Source organism: Miniopterus schreibersii (assembly GCF_964146895.1).
Source record: "Miniopterus schreibersii genome assembly, chromosome: 1".
Lineage (NCBI taxonomy): Eukaryota > Metazoa > Chordata > Mammalia > Chiroptera > Miniopteridae > Miniopterus > Miniopterus schreibersii.
This window is the reverse complement of record NC_138101.1, coordinates 7,729,129-7,746,864: the sequence shown is the minus strand read 5'-3', so window position 1 is coordinate 7,746,864 and position 17,736 is coordinate 7,729,129. Positions and strand designations below refer to the sequence as shown.

At 43.6% G+C, this 17,736-nt stretch overlaps 1 protein-coding gene across 11 annotated transcripts in view; it reads left to right on the top strand.

Moving 5' to 3' along the window:
* LDB2 (LIM domain binding 2) overlaps window positions 1–17,736 on the top strand; it is a 307,232-nt gene that overhangs the window by 224,260 nt on the left and 65,236 nt on the right. For all 11 annotated transcript variants that reach the window (XM_081148004.1, XM_081148005.1, XM_081148000.1 and 8 more), the window contains exon 3: window positions 17,292–17,464. In XM_081148004.1, coding sequence (XP_081004130.1) covers window positions 17,292–17,464 — 173 coding nt within the window. The remainder of the gene's footprint in view (window positions 1–17,291; window positions 17,465–17,736) is intronic.

The window sequence follows — 17,736 nt, the reverse complement described above, 5'->3', positions numbered from 1 at the left end:
TATGTGAAAAGCATTTGTGAAGTTGAATTAGGTTGAAATTTGTTTGCTACCTGCCAACTATTTGTTGGTGAATTAAAATTCCAGTAAGTGATACATTTTTTTAACCCATGTTCTAAACTGATTGGGAAATAAGACAAAGAACATGGCAGATATAAAAGACACCATCTGTAATTCTGGTACAGTTATTGGAGAACATGGCTTACATCTAGGCAAAAGGCTTTCCTAATATTAAGTGCAACTGTACCAGACACTGTTTTGAACATTCAAGATATAGAGGTGATAGAGATGGATATGATCCCTTCCCTTACGGGACTTCTGGACAACCAGAGGCTAGAGGGATGGAGCAGACGATTCCATCCTGAGCCTGATAATTCTTTTTTAAAAAAATATATCTTTATTATTGATTTCAGAGAGAGGGAGAGAGAGAAACATCAATGATGAGAGAGTCATTCATCGGTTGCCTCCTGCACGCCCCCAACTGGGGATCAAGCTCTCAAGCTGGGCATGTGCCCTGACCGGGAACTGAACCTTGATCTCCTGAATCCTAGGTCGATGCTCAACCGCTGAGCCACACCAGCCGGGCCCAAGCCTGATAATTCTTCAGGCAGAGAAAGCGGTGCCTCTGAAATCTGCAAAATCCTCCCTGAGTTGGCTGTAGATACTTAACATATGCATCTGGAATCGTCCCAGTGGTTTTTAAAGTGCTGCCGAAATGGTTATTTATAATGGTTTTATCTGCTATCTTGATTTTCTTCTTGTTAAATTTTCTGTATAATTAACTTCTCTGGTAAATAAAGGGAGGTGGGGAGAATAAAACCTTTCCAAAGTTCTATGCAGCCAAAAAAAAAAAAAAATCAAAGCTATCCACCAGCAGCTTGTAAAAGCAAGAGGGAGTTCTGGGGTCCATAAAACATATGCCTGACAACCGATATTATCCACTAGCGAGATACTGTTCCTATCTCCACGGCCTGATAGTGTACGAATGATCGCCCTGGTTATCAAGTCGTGCATGCTCACAATGGCCGGTGGCTCTGGGAATCACCTGCTTGGATTGTTAGAAATCCCTCGTCTCAACAAATTCATCGTGCAAAGTCCCCTATAATGAACCTCGGGTAAAGCTCAGCACTCAATTGTATTCTAACACGTTAAGTGGAGTGTCAGTGGTCTAGAAATACAACTGTTAGGAATGTTAGAAAAGAGACTGCACCTTTCAGATCTGGTTCCTCAATTATCTCACCACGTGGCCCCACTGCAGTCCTGGGTGTTTGAAATTGCCTCTCAGCAGAGAGCCACTAGGGGAGGTTCCTGCTTGGTGGCATCGAGCTCCTTTATCAGAGTCTGCGCCCTGGGGTAATCAGCAGGGTAAGCCTGGCGGGAGAGAGGCGGCAGCGAGCTACCTGTGTGGCTCGAGTTAACAGTAAACACGAGTTTTTGCTTTTATTTTGTTTTCTGAGAATCCCATCCACTGTCTTGGCCGCTCCCCGTGGAGGAGACCTGGGACAGCTGGAGGTTGTGAGACGCCCCAGTGCTCTGTGCCACAATCATTCTCGTCTCTGCTGGACAGAGCAAACTCTGTAGCATACCAAACACACTCCACGTCACGTCCAGTCAATGGCAAATGCACACACACAAATGCATGTACACACCAATATATACACCAACTATACATACATGCAAAATATGCACACATACGAACATATATACTCACCCACCTACATGCATATGTACATGTGCTCTCTATGGGGGTGGCTGTTCTTGGCGCTGGGTCTGAAACGAGGCAGATGGTGACTTTCTGGAAGCTGTGTACTCAAAAGGCATAAAGACAATTGAAGTGGAGCCGTGTCTCTGAATATGGCCTGGGGGACACCTGCATCCAGAGCACCTGGGATACTTGTTAAAAATGCCAGACCCGGGCCCATCCCAGTCCCACTGACACAGATGCTACTTGGGGTGAGGCCTGGGAATCTTGATCTCTACATGCTCCCCCACTGTAGTCTGTTTGAGAACCACTGTGATGCGATAAATACTGTAACAGAGACGTAGGTTGTCAGTGGAACTTGCAGGAGAGGCACCCAACCAGCTCACCCTGTGGGAATCAGAGAAGGCACCCTGGAGGAAGCAGTTCCCAAGTTGGGAGCTAAAGAGAAGTTCTTCAGAAGAAATGAAGGAGAAAGGGCCTGAGAGAGTGTCCAGGAGAGGAAAGCACGAGATTAAGGGGAAGTTTTTCCGAACATAGCACCCTTAGGAAGGAAGGGAGTCCGGCAAATAGGGCCCAGTGCGGCGCTCCCGCCGTTTGTGCCACTTCCAGTTGGCAGGAGACGGGTCCCCGGCTTCCAGATACGCTGCCTGCGTGGTTTGCTTCGCTTCCTGCGCTGCTTTTCAGTGATGACCCTGCGGGGAAACCTGCATTGGTGTTCGGACGCATTGCAGGATCCTGCCCTCAGGCTGGAACCTCGCGTGCAAGCGGCACAGTCAGGGACAGCGAATCCCGCCCCCCGCCAGGTGCTGTGGCCGCTGACGGTGCAGCGGGTGATGTCGCGTTTCGCATGCAGAACCGAGACCGAGCAGAGAGCACAACCTGAGCCAGCTACGCCCACGCTCCGTTCCTGCACCGGGCGCGCCCCCTTCTTAATTCTATGTTTGTTCGGGATCCGGCTTTCTGAGGTCAATTAAAGTCAGGAGGAGGTGTCAGCTTGATTTAGTAAAATTGGATTCTTTGTCCGCCTTGGGTTATCTCCTCGGGCCGCGTTGTCATTTGAATTTTATGCTTCTGTCCTTATTTCTCGCGCCCGCGCTCCTTTCTTTCCCCAGGAAGGGTTTTTCAGTGTTGCTCTCGCGCTGTCTGTTGCAAGGAAGGTGTTTGTTTCTGTAAAGTGCCTGTCCCGGCCGATCTCCATCATCTTTATGGTCTTGCATTCTGTCACCGCGGCTCATGTCTGCCTGTGGTTTGTTATGTTTTGACAGGAGTTTGTTATAAAGCTGGGATCACGTCTCTGGTTTTGCCTTTCAAACTTTCTTCTTTACGGGAGCCATAAACCCAGGCTGCTTTATGTTCCTTCTGAGGGGGGGCTGGGATTGGGGAACAAAAGCCTTGGGAGGAAGGCAGAAACAGAGAGAGCGGGAGAAAGAGAGGGAGAGAGGGAGGGAGGGAGGAAGAATTTTGAAGAGATGTTATTAAAGTAACAAGTTACATAGCAGCCCTCATTCAAATGCAATGTGAAAAGAATATAGAGCCTTTCAAAGGTTTGAGAAAATAATAACAGACTAGCAGGAGAAAGGTGCCTAGATTACCCTGCCCTGCTGTTTTTAATTCTTGGGGAGCTTGGACAAGTTTGGGGTCTGCTAGGAAGGGAGGGAGCGGGGTGGGGATGGCTCTGTTCTCTCTGAACGCTCCAAGGCGGCCACCTTGCAGGTTCCTCTATGAAAACCCCTCCAATGACCTTGTTTTTCTGGGTAGACGGTGGCGTGTAGGCATGGTTTGGATGGTCCTTGACGCAGTTCTGTTTCTGCCTTTGTTCCTGCCCTCAGGAGGCAGCTATTGAGCACTTGCTGTGTGCAGGGCCCCAGCTCTGCACCCCTGGCTAGTGGAGCCGCTGGGGCTCTGGCGTGTCCTGAGAGCTTGGCTAGACACACAGTGTGCTTTTTCTGTTTCAGTCAATCCTCAAGGTCATCTAGACAAAGGGGAGTAGCATCCCCACGTAACTAGCATATGGCCAGCCACCTAGGTTCATAATCACTAGCCTTGATGCGGGGCGGGGGCTTTGCAGATTAAAAAGACTAGGAAGCCCGTTCCTGTTCACTGTGGCTCACTGTGGCTCTCTGTGGCTCTCTGTGGCTCTCTGTGGCTCACTGTGGCTCTCTGTGGCTCTCTGTGGCTCACTGTGGCTCTCTGTGGCTCACTGTGGCTCTCTGTGGCTCACTGTGGCTCTCTGTGGCTCTCTGTGGCGGCAGAAGAGGGGTCTGGCCCTGCTTGTCTGACTCCACAGCCTGCGTTTCTCCCACCACCCAGGCTGGTTCCTCTCCAGCCACCTAGCACAGTGGCTTTTCAACAGGTGTGCTGCAAGAATTGATGTCTTTTCCCCTAGATTGTCAAATAAAAATAAATGATGACAGCCAACGCAACAGTAGCCATCTGGTGTGACTAAATCAAGGTTACACCCACTTTTTGGTCAGAATTTTAGTAATTAGCTTATGTGCCAGGAGATGGAGCAGGTTGCACGCTGCTGACCTAGCGAGTAAGAGGAGGGTGAACAGCACCACTCGCTTTGGGGGGAGCCTGGGACCCTCACCCCAGCAGGCAGCTCGGCCTCCTCTGAGTGTGCAGTCCTGGGAACCAGCAAAAGGTACCGTCTCTTGCACAGGAGACGCCTCTAGATCCCCCATGCAGCAGTCACTCAGACCCAACCAGCTTTCTCCCGGTGGCCTTGTCTCCTGGACCTACAAGCTTCATTCATGACGGGTGTTTGGCCAAGGATTTACGGGCCCTGGCCCATCTTCTCGCTCTCCTAACACCGCCCTTTTCCCTCATGGGCTCCCCACAGTAGTTGATTATATTCTCAGCACCTCTATTTGCCAGTATGCCTTCCCTTCTTCCCTTCCTTCCATTCGTCCCCCATCCCCCTCCCCCCCTCCCTCCCACCTTTCTCTTTCTCTCTCTCTCTTTCTAGTTTTTATTCACTGTGTATTGAACATACACTCAATGCCCAGGTATATTCTATACTGTCTAATCATTACGGGAAGCTAATAGTAATAATGATAGAATAATAAAATAACTGTTTTCAATGCCTTGATGTGCACCAATACAAAGTGTAGCCATTTAGTAAATATTTACCAAGTGCCTATTGCATGCTCCACATTGCCCTTGGTCCTGAGAATATAGCCAGGTGCTGACAGACACTTGCTCCCTTCTTGGAGTTTGTATTTTTCTAGGGGAGCAGATAAAATATACAACTGTAACGTAATATGGGTAGTGACAAATGTTATGAGGAAACCTTAATTAGGGTACAGGATAGAGTTTAGCCAAGGTCAGAGCAGTTCATGGATGGTCTTAGGTGCTCTGGGTGACATCCCTCTGAGGCTAGTGCTGTTCTCACTCTCATTTAACCGATGAAAAACTGGAGGCCAGAATGATTGAGTAACTTGCCCAAGGTTACACAACTGCTATGGGACAGAGCTGGGATTCAAGCCCAGGCAGGGTGGCTCCCAGGTCAATGCTCTCGAACCAATCGCTCTCTCCTGGGAGGAAGTCAAGCCTGCTGAGGCCTAGGAGGAGCAAGGCAGGAGGGTTCCTGGACCTTCTTATCAGTTCTTAATAGTGATAGAGGAGAAAGAGGGGTGCCAGAGAGTCCCAAGCAGTACCTATCCAGAAGCAGTGACCTTGCTCCTGGTTCATGTGGTCCAGTGGGTGTCTGGTGTTCCCAGTAAGAGGGTCACTTGTCCTCCTGGAGAAGTGCAGACAGAGGCCAGGATGTCCTTTCATCTCGAAGAATGCAGCTATGGTCCTCTCATTTAAAGGACATGAGGCAGCTTCACAGAAAGGACTATCAGATAGTGGTGGAAAGTGAAGGGGCATTTATATCGTTCAACCCACAAGACATGTCAGCAGGTATGTGCAAGCACTGGTAACCAGGGAGCAAGGCTCACGCAAGTCAGACTCATCCCCAAACCCCCAGACGGCCCAGGGGCTGCCTTCTTCAGCCAAAATCCTCAGGTTTTTTTCTGAAAATCTGCACACAGAATGTCAGACAACAACTGGCACCCCAACAACTGGCACCCACACATTTTTTAGCACACTTGTGTGGGTTCAGTTGGGCTCTGAGGACCTGCTGTTAGAAATCCTAGGAAACATTGAACTCACATTGAAAAGGAAGCCCTGGTTCCTTTTCCTGTAGACAGAGCCTAGGGTCTGATTCACAGCCCCCAATAGACGCCTGGGGAATGAGAACCTCACCCTCTTAGTGCTGTTCATTTCCAGGGATTTTACTTCCCAGCAAGGTGCCTCCGGAATGCTGACCTGGCCTGCATGTAGAGTCTTTCTCTCTTTCCTTCATTCTTCTTTTGAAAGAAGAATGCTTTTCTTTATGAAGTTTGGGTGTGTGTGAATTATGCACACAGATACAGTAAGAGAGAAGCCCTTCAAACTAAGGAGTCTTGGATAGAATGCTTTTTTTACTTGGAAAAATCAAAATTAACTTGAATCCCAAGATGAAACTTTCAAAATGATTAGTCTTTAATTTTTAATGATCTGAACTCGAAATTTCAGCTCTGGAAATCCAAGTTATGGGGCCCCTGAAACCTTCTGTTCTTGTGGTCTTGGTTCCCTGGCCCTGAACTGTGAGAGTGGCTTGAGCTCTGTGTTATAAACCCACGTGCACGCATAACCAGTGTGAAGTTGGCAGGCTGTCCAAACAGACGTGCCAAGTCCACCTTCATCCATTTGCCAAACATCTCTTAAGCAGCTATTTACATCACAGATGCGCTGTGATACTGAAATGATCGAGAGATGTTCTCCGCCATCAGGGAACGACAGTCACTGAAGGAAAGACAATAAAGCTGATTATTACAATACAGCGGGGTAAGGCTCGTGGCCTGTACATATGCAGGGTGTTACGGGAGCAATGATGTGCGTTAAGAGCTCAGCGGAGTCAGGCTCTGTGTAAGCACTTCGCACGCAGGATTTTATTAATACTTGGAACGGCTCGTTATTAGTGACTATCCCATGCCCGTTTGACAGCTGAAGAAACAGGTTTAAAGAACATCAATCCAGGTCACAGAGTAAGTAAATGCACAGCCAGTGCATGCATCTGTGGCTTTCTCTGCAACACCCAAGATTATAATCACTTTGCCTATAGAGGAAAGAAGTGGAAAAGCGTGATGCTCGGCCAAGGGGATGGATAGTGCCGTAGCTGAGATCTGAGGATGCTGAGGCTTGGGATGAAGCCCACGAGGTGGGACTGGAACCCCCCAGGCAGAGGGCGCTGCGTGAGCAGAAGTCTTGAGGAGCGCAGTGCATGGAAACACTGAGGATGCGGGTGAGACTGAAATGGGGGTGAGAGCCCTGCTCATAGTAGGCGAGCATCATCCTGTGCACCAAAAGGTCACCCGCTCGACTCCTGTTCAGGAGGCCACCAATTGATGTTTCTCTCTCACATCAGTGTTTCTTTCTCTCCCTCTCCCTCTTTCTCCCTCAAAAATCAAGAAAAACATATTTTTAAAAAAAGAAAAAAAGAAATGGAGATGTGAGAAGGGTGGTGGGGCAGCCAGCTGATTATTTTAATTCTATAAACCTTTCCTTTGACTTCAAAATCCACTGCCAAGGGTTATATTTTATTAGCTTCTGTTTTAGTGACCACTTAACACCCAGGCCTGGGGGAGGGCCCAGTCTTACCCACGTCTGCCTCTGCTCCAGAGGGGAAGTCGGCTCACTCACCATGCTTGGCATGGCTGCGGGTGCCGAGTCCTGGTTTCCATTAAGTCTGAAATCACACGCATATTTCTGTTTCTCTGGTGACGTTTTGCTAACCCAGTTGAGTTGTACTCATATTAAAACACAAAATGGAATGAATTGTGGTGTTCCCATGGCTTTAAGTTTGAGAAGCCCCAATAAATCACACTGAAATAATTTCATAAGCGTTCTTGAAGGTTGGCACCTCTGAAAAACCAAGGAGTGGAACTTTCTCGCTCCTCTAGTTGGGAGCAGTTTTTTCTTGCTTTAGCCAAATGTGTGGGTTTGGGGTAAAAAAAAAATATCATGTCTGACAGTCAATTTTTCTTCTTGATGTCTGCTTAGTTGAAAAAATAAAAACAATGCACATGTCCATTGGACATTGGTCACAACTCCATTACCTGGCAGCATCCGCTGAAAGGCAGTTGAGGACGTGAGGTCCAGCCCATGCCTGGAATGAGGAGTCAGATCTAGGGAACCGGGAGTGAGTCTCTGTGGCAGTAATGTATTCGTGTTTTGCACTTGTATTACTTACATAATTTAAAAATTAATAAAAATTAAATTTGGGCATAGAAATAAACCAATGATGGTTGATTAAAACAACAGGCGTCCTGCGTTACACCACCACGCCTCCAAGTAGCTATGCAGTTTTACTTCTCTGGCCATCAGGTTCTTCTCCTGTAAAATGAGGGTGTTGAATATAATCATGGATAACCTAATTGCACTTATTAATAATTGTTAGTATTTTATACTATATTTTTCTATATATGTTAAGTGCTATTCATAATCACTAATCAGGAGCTAATCAGTAGTACCATGAGTTGAGATCATTCCTACTCGAATCAGAGAAACATGCTAAACATGTCCCTTTTTAAACAATTCTTTTAAAAAGTATAGAACCAGTTAGGGGTCAGGAACCATATGATTTCACTTATATGTGGAATCTAATGAACAAAATTAACAAACAAAATAAAAACAGACTCACATATAGAGAATAGGCTGACAGCTATCAGAGGGGAGGGAGTTTGGGGGCTGGGTGAAAAGGTGAAGGAATTAAGAAAAAAAATCTCATAGACACAGACAATAGAATGGTGATTCCCAGAGGAGAAGGGGGGTAGAGGGAGGTAGAAGAAGGTAAAAAAGGGATAAGGGGTGATGGAAGGAGACTTAACTTGGGGTGGTGATCACATAATGCAATATACAGATGATGTATTATAGAATTGTATGCCAGAAACCTATCTGATTTTATTAACCAATGTCACCCTAATAAATTCAACAAAAAATAAAAATAAGAACTAGCTAGGGCTGTGTTTTGAGATCTTCAGAAACCCACTGGGGTTACAGAATGCTTTGGTAATCATTGGACTGAACTTGGGGTCTTCTCTGACTGTCATTCGAATTTAGAACCTAAGGTAGCGCCTCATATAGAACACAGTTTTCATGGGTAGTGTTAAAGGAATGAACGCATAAGTTGAATTTATGCAAAAATGTATACGTGTGCACAAGAGAGAGGTTTATATTGAGTAGAAAAATTGTTCAGTAATTGAAAATATGTTAATAGATAGCTTTCTAAAGAAAATTAGATCATTAGTAGTTACTAAAAAGGAATTTGATCAAATTAAACATCCATCAGGATAAAAAAGAAAAAATCACAAAAACAAAGATTAGAAAAATTATTTGCTTTCCTTTCCATGATAAATAATATGCTGTCAAATCAACATACAGTATTTCCTTAATCTTGGAGGCATTTTCTAAACAAATACCAAGGAAAGAAGTTCTGTAACTTCTCTCATTATTTAATCTTATTTTTCTGGAAGTTCTCTTCTAACCATTGCAATAAGATGCGAAACTGATGATACAAATACATTGGAAAGAAAGAAAAAATTATCAATATTTGGGAATGATAGGTTCCTTTATCTATAAAACTTTTTAAAAATTCTAAAAAAACTATTAAAATTAATAAAAACTTTAATTGTCTGGGTTCCAACTAGAAATACAATTAAAAATGTATTAACCATTCAGCATTACTGAAGTATGAAAGGATTGTCTTAACCAGAAATGTTAGGTATCTCTATGTAAAAAATGGCAGAATTTTTTTGATGTAGAAATAAAGACAAACAAATGAACAAGCATTTCATGTTCTTGAATGGAAAGATTATGCATCTTAGCATTGTCAACTCTTTCTTAATAAATTAAATTAAATTTAAATCAACCTCCTCCCACTTTTTTGGAGGGAGGGACTTGAAAATATTATATTAAGGTTCATCTTGAAGAATAAATATAGTAGTTGAGAAAATGTTAAAATACAGGCGACAGAAATAATTCTACCAGGTGTGAACTACATTATAAGATTTGGATAACAAAAGAAACATACTGTACTGTCATAAAGAGAGAGTGAGAAAGCTCTATGGAGCAGAGTAGTTCATCCAGGTGAGTTCCTCTAGGGCATAAATACATAAGAGCCGGTCAAGACAGCAGCCCAAGTCATGGAAAACGCACTGTGCTCCCTAACGTGCTCTTCCCTCAGCCTGACGACTCTCTGCCCCTGGTCACCTGTGCCTGATTGATGTCTGTTCATCTTTCCACTTAGGTCTTTTTCTAACATCTCACTCTCTCCCCATTGATCCTGCATTATTTCTATGAGGCATCAAGGATTAGAGCCTGGACTTATTCCAGAAGTTAGTCAAGGATTTCAATTTCATACCGAAAGGCTGTTGATTCATGGGTAGAGTCCAGCCCTGGCTGTGGACCCCTCCTGCACAATGTTATTGTCAGTATCTTGGACAAAGGGAAAAAGGAATGTTGTCCATCATGAAAATCGCCTGTGGGATGGCTGACAGAATCAGGATCCAGAATTATCTGAATATGCCAAAGCACTGGTTAAATGAGATGAAACAAGACAGGCTCACATGCAAGTTGCTACAGTTTGGAACTGTAAACCCATTCATGGCTTGCATGGACTCATTCAGCAAATATGTATTGGATCCTTATTGTGTCAGGCAATGGATAAACAGATGGAGCCATGGCACACATGTCACTTGTCCTTAATTAATGAATTAATATCTCTAAGAATTGTTTGGTGGAAAGCTCCCTAAGCACAGGATGGGGCCTGCCTCAGTCATCATTGTCTCTAGCTGCCACCTAGTGCAAGGTGGTGTGGCTGAAGTCTTAGTCAAGTTATTAAAAATTTGGTAAGTAGAAAATGGAAGAAAACATGTCTAGTAGATTTCTAGGAGGATCAGAAAATGTTGTGGGGTTTTGGGACCCTGTTGGCAGATGCATACTACATTTAAGAAGACTAGAATAGGTCCATCAGGTCATATCACTGGCTCAACCTTCCACTGCTATCTCATTGCACCAGGAGTGAAATGCAAGCCTCTGCCATGGTCTAGGAAGAGCCACATTATCCGGTCCTTGTCTTTCTCTGAGCTCATCTATCATCTCTTGACTGCTCTTGCCACACTGCCTTCCCTCTGGGACATACCAAGGTCATTCAGATCGAACTCATTCCTGTCTTGGGGACTTTGCCCTTGCTTTTCCCTGGGCCTGGACCTCTTCACTCCTGGATATTCACATGACCACGTTCGATCAGAAATCATCTCCATCATCACCTCCTCACTACAGCCTTCCACGGTGGCCAGTCTCCCCACTTGCCTGCTGTTTACCTCCAGGATGCATATAGTCAATGAACAAGTCTTTGAAATAGCAAGAGAGGTTATTATTGAAGTCAAATTGCTTTGATTGAGAAAAGAGGAAAAGGTAGGTTAGATTGAAAATAATGTCAATTCATGAAAATAAAGTTTATTTGACTTCCTCTGCCTTCACCAAGTCAAAGGAATGTGCCTTGAGCCCATATCACCCCCATCAGAGTTTGAGCAAGATTTATTTCCACTGTTTGGCTAATTATGATGGTTATTTACCATAAATGAAATCATCAGTAGTGTTTATTTCACTCCTAGGAGCATTATCACCATTTACATGTTAGCATAATGCATTCATTGATTTCTGAATACTGATAAGTCTAAAGCATAGTGAATCTTTGTGTTTATTAAGTACCTCCGTGGTAGACTTTCCATTTGGATTGCTGAAGTCCTGCAACTTTAGAATGACTGTATAAAACTACTTGGATTCAGATAACCAATTTATCCGTTATCATGTTTACAAAAAATTTTTAAAACCATATTAATCAATTATTTTATTATAATTAACTTCACCAAATTAAATTAAAAACACAAAATATGTGGTTATGAGTGTTCTCTGGTCAGTGAGGAGAATCATTAGTTAAATAGTTGCCACGTGTAAAGTGGTGGTACTAATACATCGTTAGTTGTAAGCCTTCCTCTTGTTCTGCATTTGTCAGAATTCTCAAACTATTTTATTTTATTATTTTATTTTACTTTTTGAAGTGAATTGCCTTTGACAGATAGAAAGTACAGGCATTTAGAATAGTAAATGATAATCTCATTTGAAAAGGTCTTAGCATTAAGACGTGAAGAACTTCAGGGCACTTGTGATCTGAACATTAGAATTACAATTTGGCAAAAGCATTTACAAAGAGATTGGAGTCCCACCTAATAAACTACTAGAATTACAGATTCTCCAGATAAGGCATAATAATTGATTTCCCTGGAAGTGTTTGAGTATGCCTGTTTCACCACAGCATCACCAGGTTTATGTTTTAATCTTTTTATTATTTTAATTTATACTTTGATTACTCATTTGAACATTTCCCCATTAGATTATTTTCTACTTGTGATGCCTTTCATGTGACTTGCCTATAAACATTCTTAAGAGTTAAAGAAAAGCATTTCTTAGTGACATAGAAATAAATAGAGATGAAATGTTCTAAAACGGATAAGATACAATAGAATGAAATGTCCTAAAAGGCAGGTGCACAGTAGTTTACATCTTCTCAATGACTAAGTTCCCAATGTACACCATTTCGTTTCTAAATGGGGGAAATCAGCTACTATGTCTGCGTATCCTGTACATTTCCTAACATCCACAAGTAACGCCTACGAGAAAAGACAGAAGTTAGATCTTGCCTCCAAAGCACCATCAGCCTACCAACTTTTGGAGCGTTGAATGAAATGTATTAGAAAAGTAGAATCTCTGTTATAATCTACTGTAGTCTTCAATCTCTCTTAAGGAATATTCGTAAGATATAATTCTTTACATGGAAACACAATGTAGATTTAGTTATACCAATATTTAAATTATTTTTAATTCCAAGAATTAAAGTATAAATGCAAAGTGTATATCTAGCATATGAATGTGACAATGTAACATTTAAATAGATTTAGATTTAGTGTGACTGATGAGTTTTAGGGGATCGCCAGAGCTAAATCTGAAATGTCCACTGATTTAAAGTCATTTATATTAGGCTGCGCAGTGTGGTTGCACAATTTATGAAATTCAAAGGACACTTTAACCTTCTCAGTGCTTCAAAAATAATACAATTTTACCTTGAATTCAAGAGTCAGAAGAAACTAAGAGTTCAAAATCACAAATTCCTTTTCTAATTTATTATCACATTGCTTTGTAGATACTTAGGTACTCATTAACTCTCTTGTTGGACATGTTTGAAAGATGGGGCAAAAATCTGTCTGTGTTTCCAGCGCCCACCCAGGAGCCTTGCACCCACTCTGGGCTCAGTGAATGTTTACGGAGGAAATCAGTGAATGAGCTGCAGAGTGGCTCCCTCAAGCACATGCGATGTTCTTTCTGGGTGTCTGTCCCATTCACTGCACGCTATTGCTCATTGTGTGCGCGCGCGTGTGCACGTTATATTTTTTACTCTTCTCCTTGCAGAACAGGAGCTCTCTGGCAAAGCTGTTCTGTGAAGGCAGAACAGTGGCCCCAGGGGTGGCCAGTGCTAATCCCGGCCGCCTGTGCCTATGTTTCCCCGCAGAGCAAAGGACCTCTGCAGGCCTGATTAAGTTAAGGACCTTGAGATAGGAGGCGATCCTGGATTATTTGGGTGGGTCCAAGGCGGTCCCAAGGGTCCTTAAACACGGGAGAGGGAGGCAGCAGAGGAAGCGAGAGCGATGCCCTGCGTGGATCCCATCACCACGCTGCTGTGAGGCCGGAGGAAGGGCCACAGCTGAGAGGTGCCAGCAGCCCCTGGAGGCAGGGCCACAGCTGAGAGGTGCCAGCAGCCCCTGGAGGAAGGGCCACAGCTGAGAGGTGCCAGCAGCCCCTGGAGGAAGGGCCACAGCTGAGAGGTGCCAGCAGCCCCTGGAGGAAGGGCCACAGCTGAGAGGTGCCAGCAGCCCCTAGGTGCTGAAAGATTCAGCAAGCGGGTTCTCCCCGGAGCCTCTAGAGAGGAAGGCAGCCCCGCCGACACTCGTAGCCCAGCAAGGCCCGCATCAGATTGTCAGAACAGTGTGTCAAATAAACGAATAAATAGAGTTCAAGCCGCCGGTTAGTGACCCTTTGTTACAGTGGCCTTAGGAAACTATTCCCGCCGCTGACCCCCCCTTGTCTCCCTTTCAGCTTCTGACACAGTCCTGGCTTTTGCAGATTCCCATGCTCCTCACTTTATGTCCACGCTGGAACAGGGCGTGGATCAGGGTGCCTCTGTTTGCAAAGGACAGGAAGCTGATACCAACTCATTCAAACAAAACCTTTTTTAAGTTTTTCTTTATTGATTTGAGAGAGAGAAACAAACAGTGATTTCTTGCCCCACCCATTTATGCATTCATTGGTTGGTTCTTGTACGTGCTTGCCTGGCCCCCCCTACCATTCTTGAACCCACAACCTTGGTGTATTGGGGCGACTCTAACAAGCTGAGCTACCAGGACAGGGCCTCAAACAAAAATTTAAAAAATAATAATTTTAAAAAGAGAGGGGCAGGCACATCTCACAAAATGGGACCTCTGAGGACTAAAGTTGGCTTCGGTCCCAGCTAAGAGGAGGCCCAAATCAGCCCACAAAGTCCCTCGGTCTCTCTGCTCTGCTTTCCTCTGGATGTGAGCTTCTGTATTCTATATTCATGTGTTTTAGTGGCAAAAACTGCCTCTTTCTTTCAGGGAAAAATACTGATTTACCCATCTTTGTAGCCTAGCACTGTGAAAGGGCACTATGATTATTCATTGATACATTTAAAAATGAATGCTCCAAAACTTGTTGGCTTAAAATACAAACATTGCCTTTATTTTCCCATGATTCTGCAATTTGGGCAAAGCATACGGGAGACAGCCCATCTCTGCTCCAGGTGACGTCAGCTTGAGGCAGCGCAGAGGGAGCTCAAGGATTCACTTCCGAGGGGGCCCCACTCCCACAAATAAGTTGGTGCTGGCTGTCGGCTGGAAGACACAGTTCTCTTTATGTGACTGCTCCGCGCGGCTAGGTGGGGCTTCTCGGGCTATGGCCTCACAGCAGTTAAACTTTGTACATCACAACTGACTTGAACTGACTTGCCCCCAAGCACAATGTGGAAGCTTCTAGTCTAGACACGGTCTTTTGTGCCACATTCTACTGATTAAAGATTGCAGGGCCCAGCCCGTATCTGAGCAGAGGAGACTGCGTCATGGTTCACTGGGACCAGGGTAGGATTCTACCACAGTGGATACTGGAGCTGTGTTGAGTGATGGCCCAAATGGGACCATGGGGAAAAGGGTAGGGACAGTCCCGCAAAGGAAAAGGGCTGGAACCAACCTCAGGTCTCCATAGCAGCCATTTCCTAGAGTGCTTGAGAGTGGTCCATGAAGCGAAACTGCCTTTCCCTCTAAGTATATTTACCATATAGTTTGTACATTTTCTAGACTTAAAGAGCTAGTTAAAAATTTAGGTTTAAAGTTAAGGAATCTCAAACTTTTTCTCATTCAATTTCTCTTACATTATGAATGAAAATGATAATACATAGCAAACACTTCTGCAAAGGAATTAAATTGTGCAGAATTCATGATGGAGAAATAGCAGTGTGTCTAATCTAGTAATGTTTATTTGCAGGAACCTTTTACTCTGACAATTCCTTGGATATAGCAGTGAAATATTTCACTCTACATCTACGTTTTTGTGGTTTATATTTATTCTCCAAAGTACAGACTCCCAAAATGTCAAATTACTAGCATTGTTTTGTGGTAGTTAGCTCTAAGTTAGGATATTTGAAATGCATAAAATTAATTTTATCTCTTTAGCAAAGTACAATAAGATTTTGCACATTGACAAAGTTTTCTTTACAATATAAGCCATGCGTATGTTTATGGTGGACTCAAATTACTCTCCTTTGAATTTTATATTTAGTGAATGAACATGCACTATTGGGGATCAGGCAGGATTTAGGAAGTGTGTGTATAAGGATTATTTAAGATGGAATTGCCGAAGATCCTGGGATATGGAGAGCACACTTGTTGATCGATTTTAACTGCAGTAAATATGAAGCAATAACAACTCTATAAATTATTCAGAGACCAGTCGTCCATGTCAGGATTCTTTGGAGATTGTTTCAGAAAACTCTTTGGCAGAATATTCTTTTCATAGTTATTTTTCCCCCAATCCATGTGCAAAAGAGATATAGATCCATATGGAATAGATTAACACTGATTCTATTAAACTGAAATTAAATATTTTTAAACATTCAAGTGAAGATTGCATGATCTTTCCCACTGAAGCTCTCTTTGGTGATGTATTTATTTTAAATATTATTTTTGTCTTTCAGGAGGCCTTGTATAGTGAATGTAAGAGATTTATTAAAAACCTTGGATCCCTTGAGGGTGCTTTAGTATTTTGCCTCAAAATCTGCACATAGGCAAAATTCCTGATATTATGAGTTGGATTTTTCAGTGTAAGAGGATTTAAAATCTCTGCTGAAGCAAGGGCTTGTTAGCTGTTTCTAAGCGTCATATATCAGAGAGACCCAGCTACTTAGCAATTGCTCCAATTGAAAGGGGGCAGGGCAGACACATGGAATAAAAGAGACCAATTTAGAGCAAGGGGACGGTACCAAGTTCTCTTAAAATGGGCCTTTTATGCTAGAAAGATACCCTATCCAACCCCAGAAACGGACAGATGAGTAGTCAGCGTTGACTAGGTATGGATCCCCGTATGTGCAGATATGGTTCACTTTTTAAAGATTTCCGTTCATTAAGGCGGTTTGAGACACAGATTTAGAAAGAGTGTCTGGGTGTTTGCAGATTTGGAGTGAGAGACCCTAATTTTCTACTCACAAGTTATGTGACTTTAAAGCATTCCTAACAACCGTTTTCTTTTCTTTTCTTTTCTTTTCTTTTCTTTTCTTTTCTTTTCTTTTCTTTTCTTTTCTTTTCTTTTCTTTTCTTTTCTTTTCTTTTCTTTTCTTTTCTTTTTTGTTTTCATAACCTTTTTGGGTCGCGGTCCCCCGCACTGTTGGGGTTGTTCTAAAGATCCAATGAGAGAATGCCAGAATCCTTCACACACTACAAAGCGCTACATTATTAGAATTTATATTATTGTGACGACTACTACTAAAGCATGACTGAAAACTAGCCTGTACACAATCCATTACGAAATCTGAGTGGGCTGGATGTGTTTTATTTTTGGAAAATATTTTCCCTTAGAGAACATACATGAGGTCCAAAGTAGTCAATGTGTTTGTCTTCATTCTCTTAAGACTACTACCCCTTTCACTGTTGACTTTCAAGGGGCACAAAATCTGGAGAGATGACCATACACTTTTTTTCTGAATAGCTGAGGATTTTATTTTATAAACTATAACCCAGAAGGGTTGTGGCTGTTTATAAGGAGAAACTGGCCTCCTGGCATGGTCTCTGGAGATGATTTTATCCAGTTGCACGTCTGGCGATGGTGTGGAGGGTGGGACCAGTGGATATTTTCATTGATTTTTTGCTGCTCTGTTTCCCTCCAGCGATCGGCAGGACCCTCATTCCCCGCTACTTCAGCACAGTGTTTGAGGGAGGGGTGACTGACCTGTACTACATCCTCAAGCACTCGAAGGAGTCCTACCACAACTCATCCATCACGGTGGACTGCGACCAGTGTGCGATGGTCACCCAGCACGGGAAGCCCATGTTTACCAAGGTGAGGGGCATCTGCGCCATGGCTTTTTCTCTCGGTGTATTTAAGGGAAATAAGAGAAGCTTTCTCCTGGAACTCGGAGCTGATATCTCACACCTCAGACTCTTTCGGCACCGTCAGGTGATCTTTTTGGTTTGGGACATGGCTAGACTCTTGGTGAACACTGTTCTCAGTTGTGTGCATATGACATGGAGCACAGTCAAGCATGATAGAGCCCCCAAATTAAGGGTAAGAGGTTTGGCTGCCTATTAAACTCAGGTCTCTGAATCAGCATG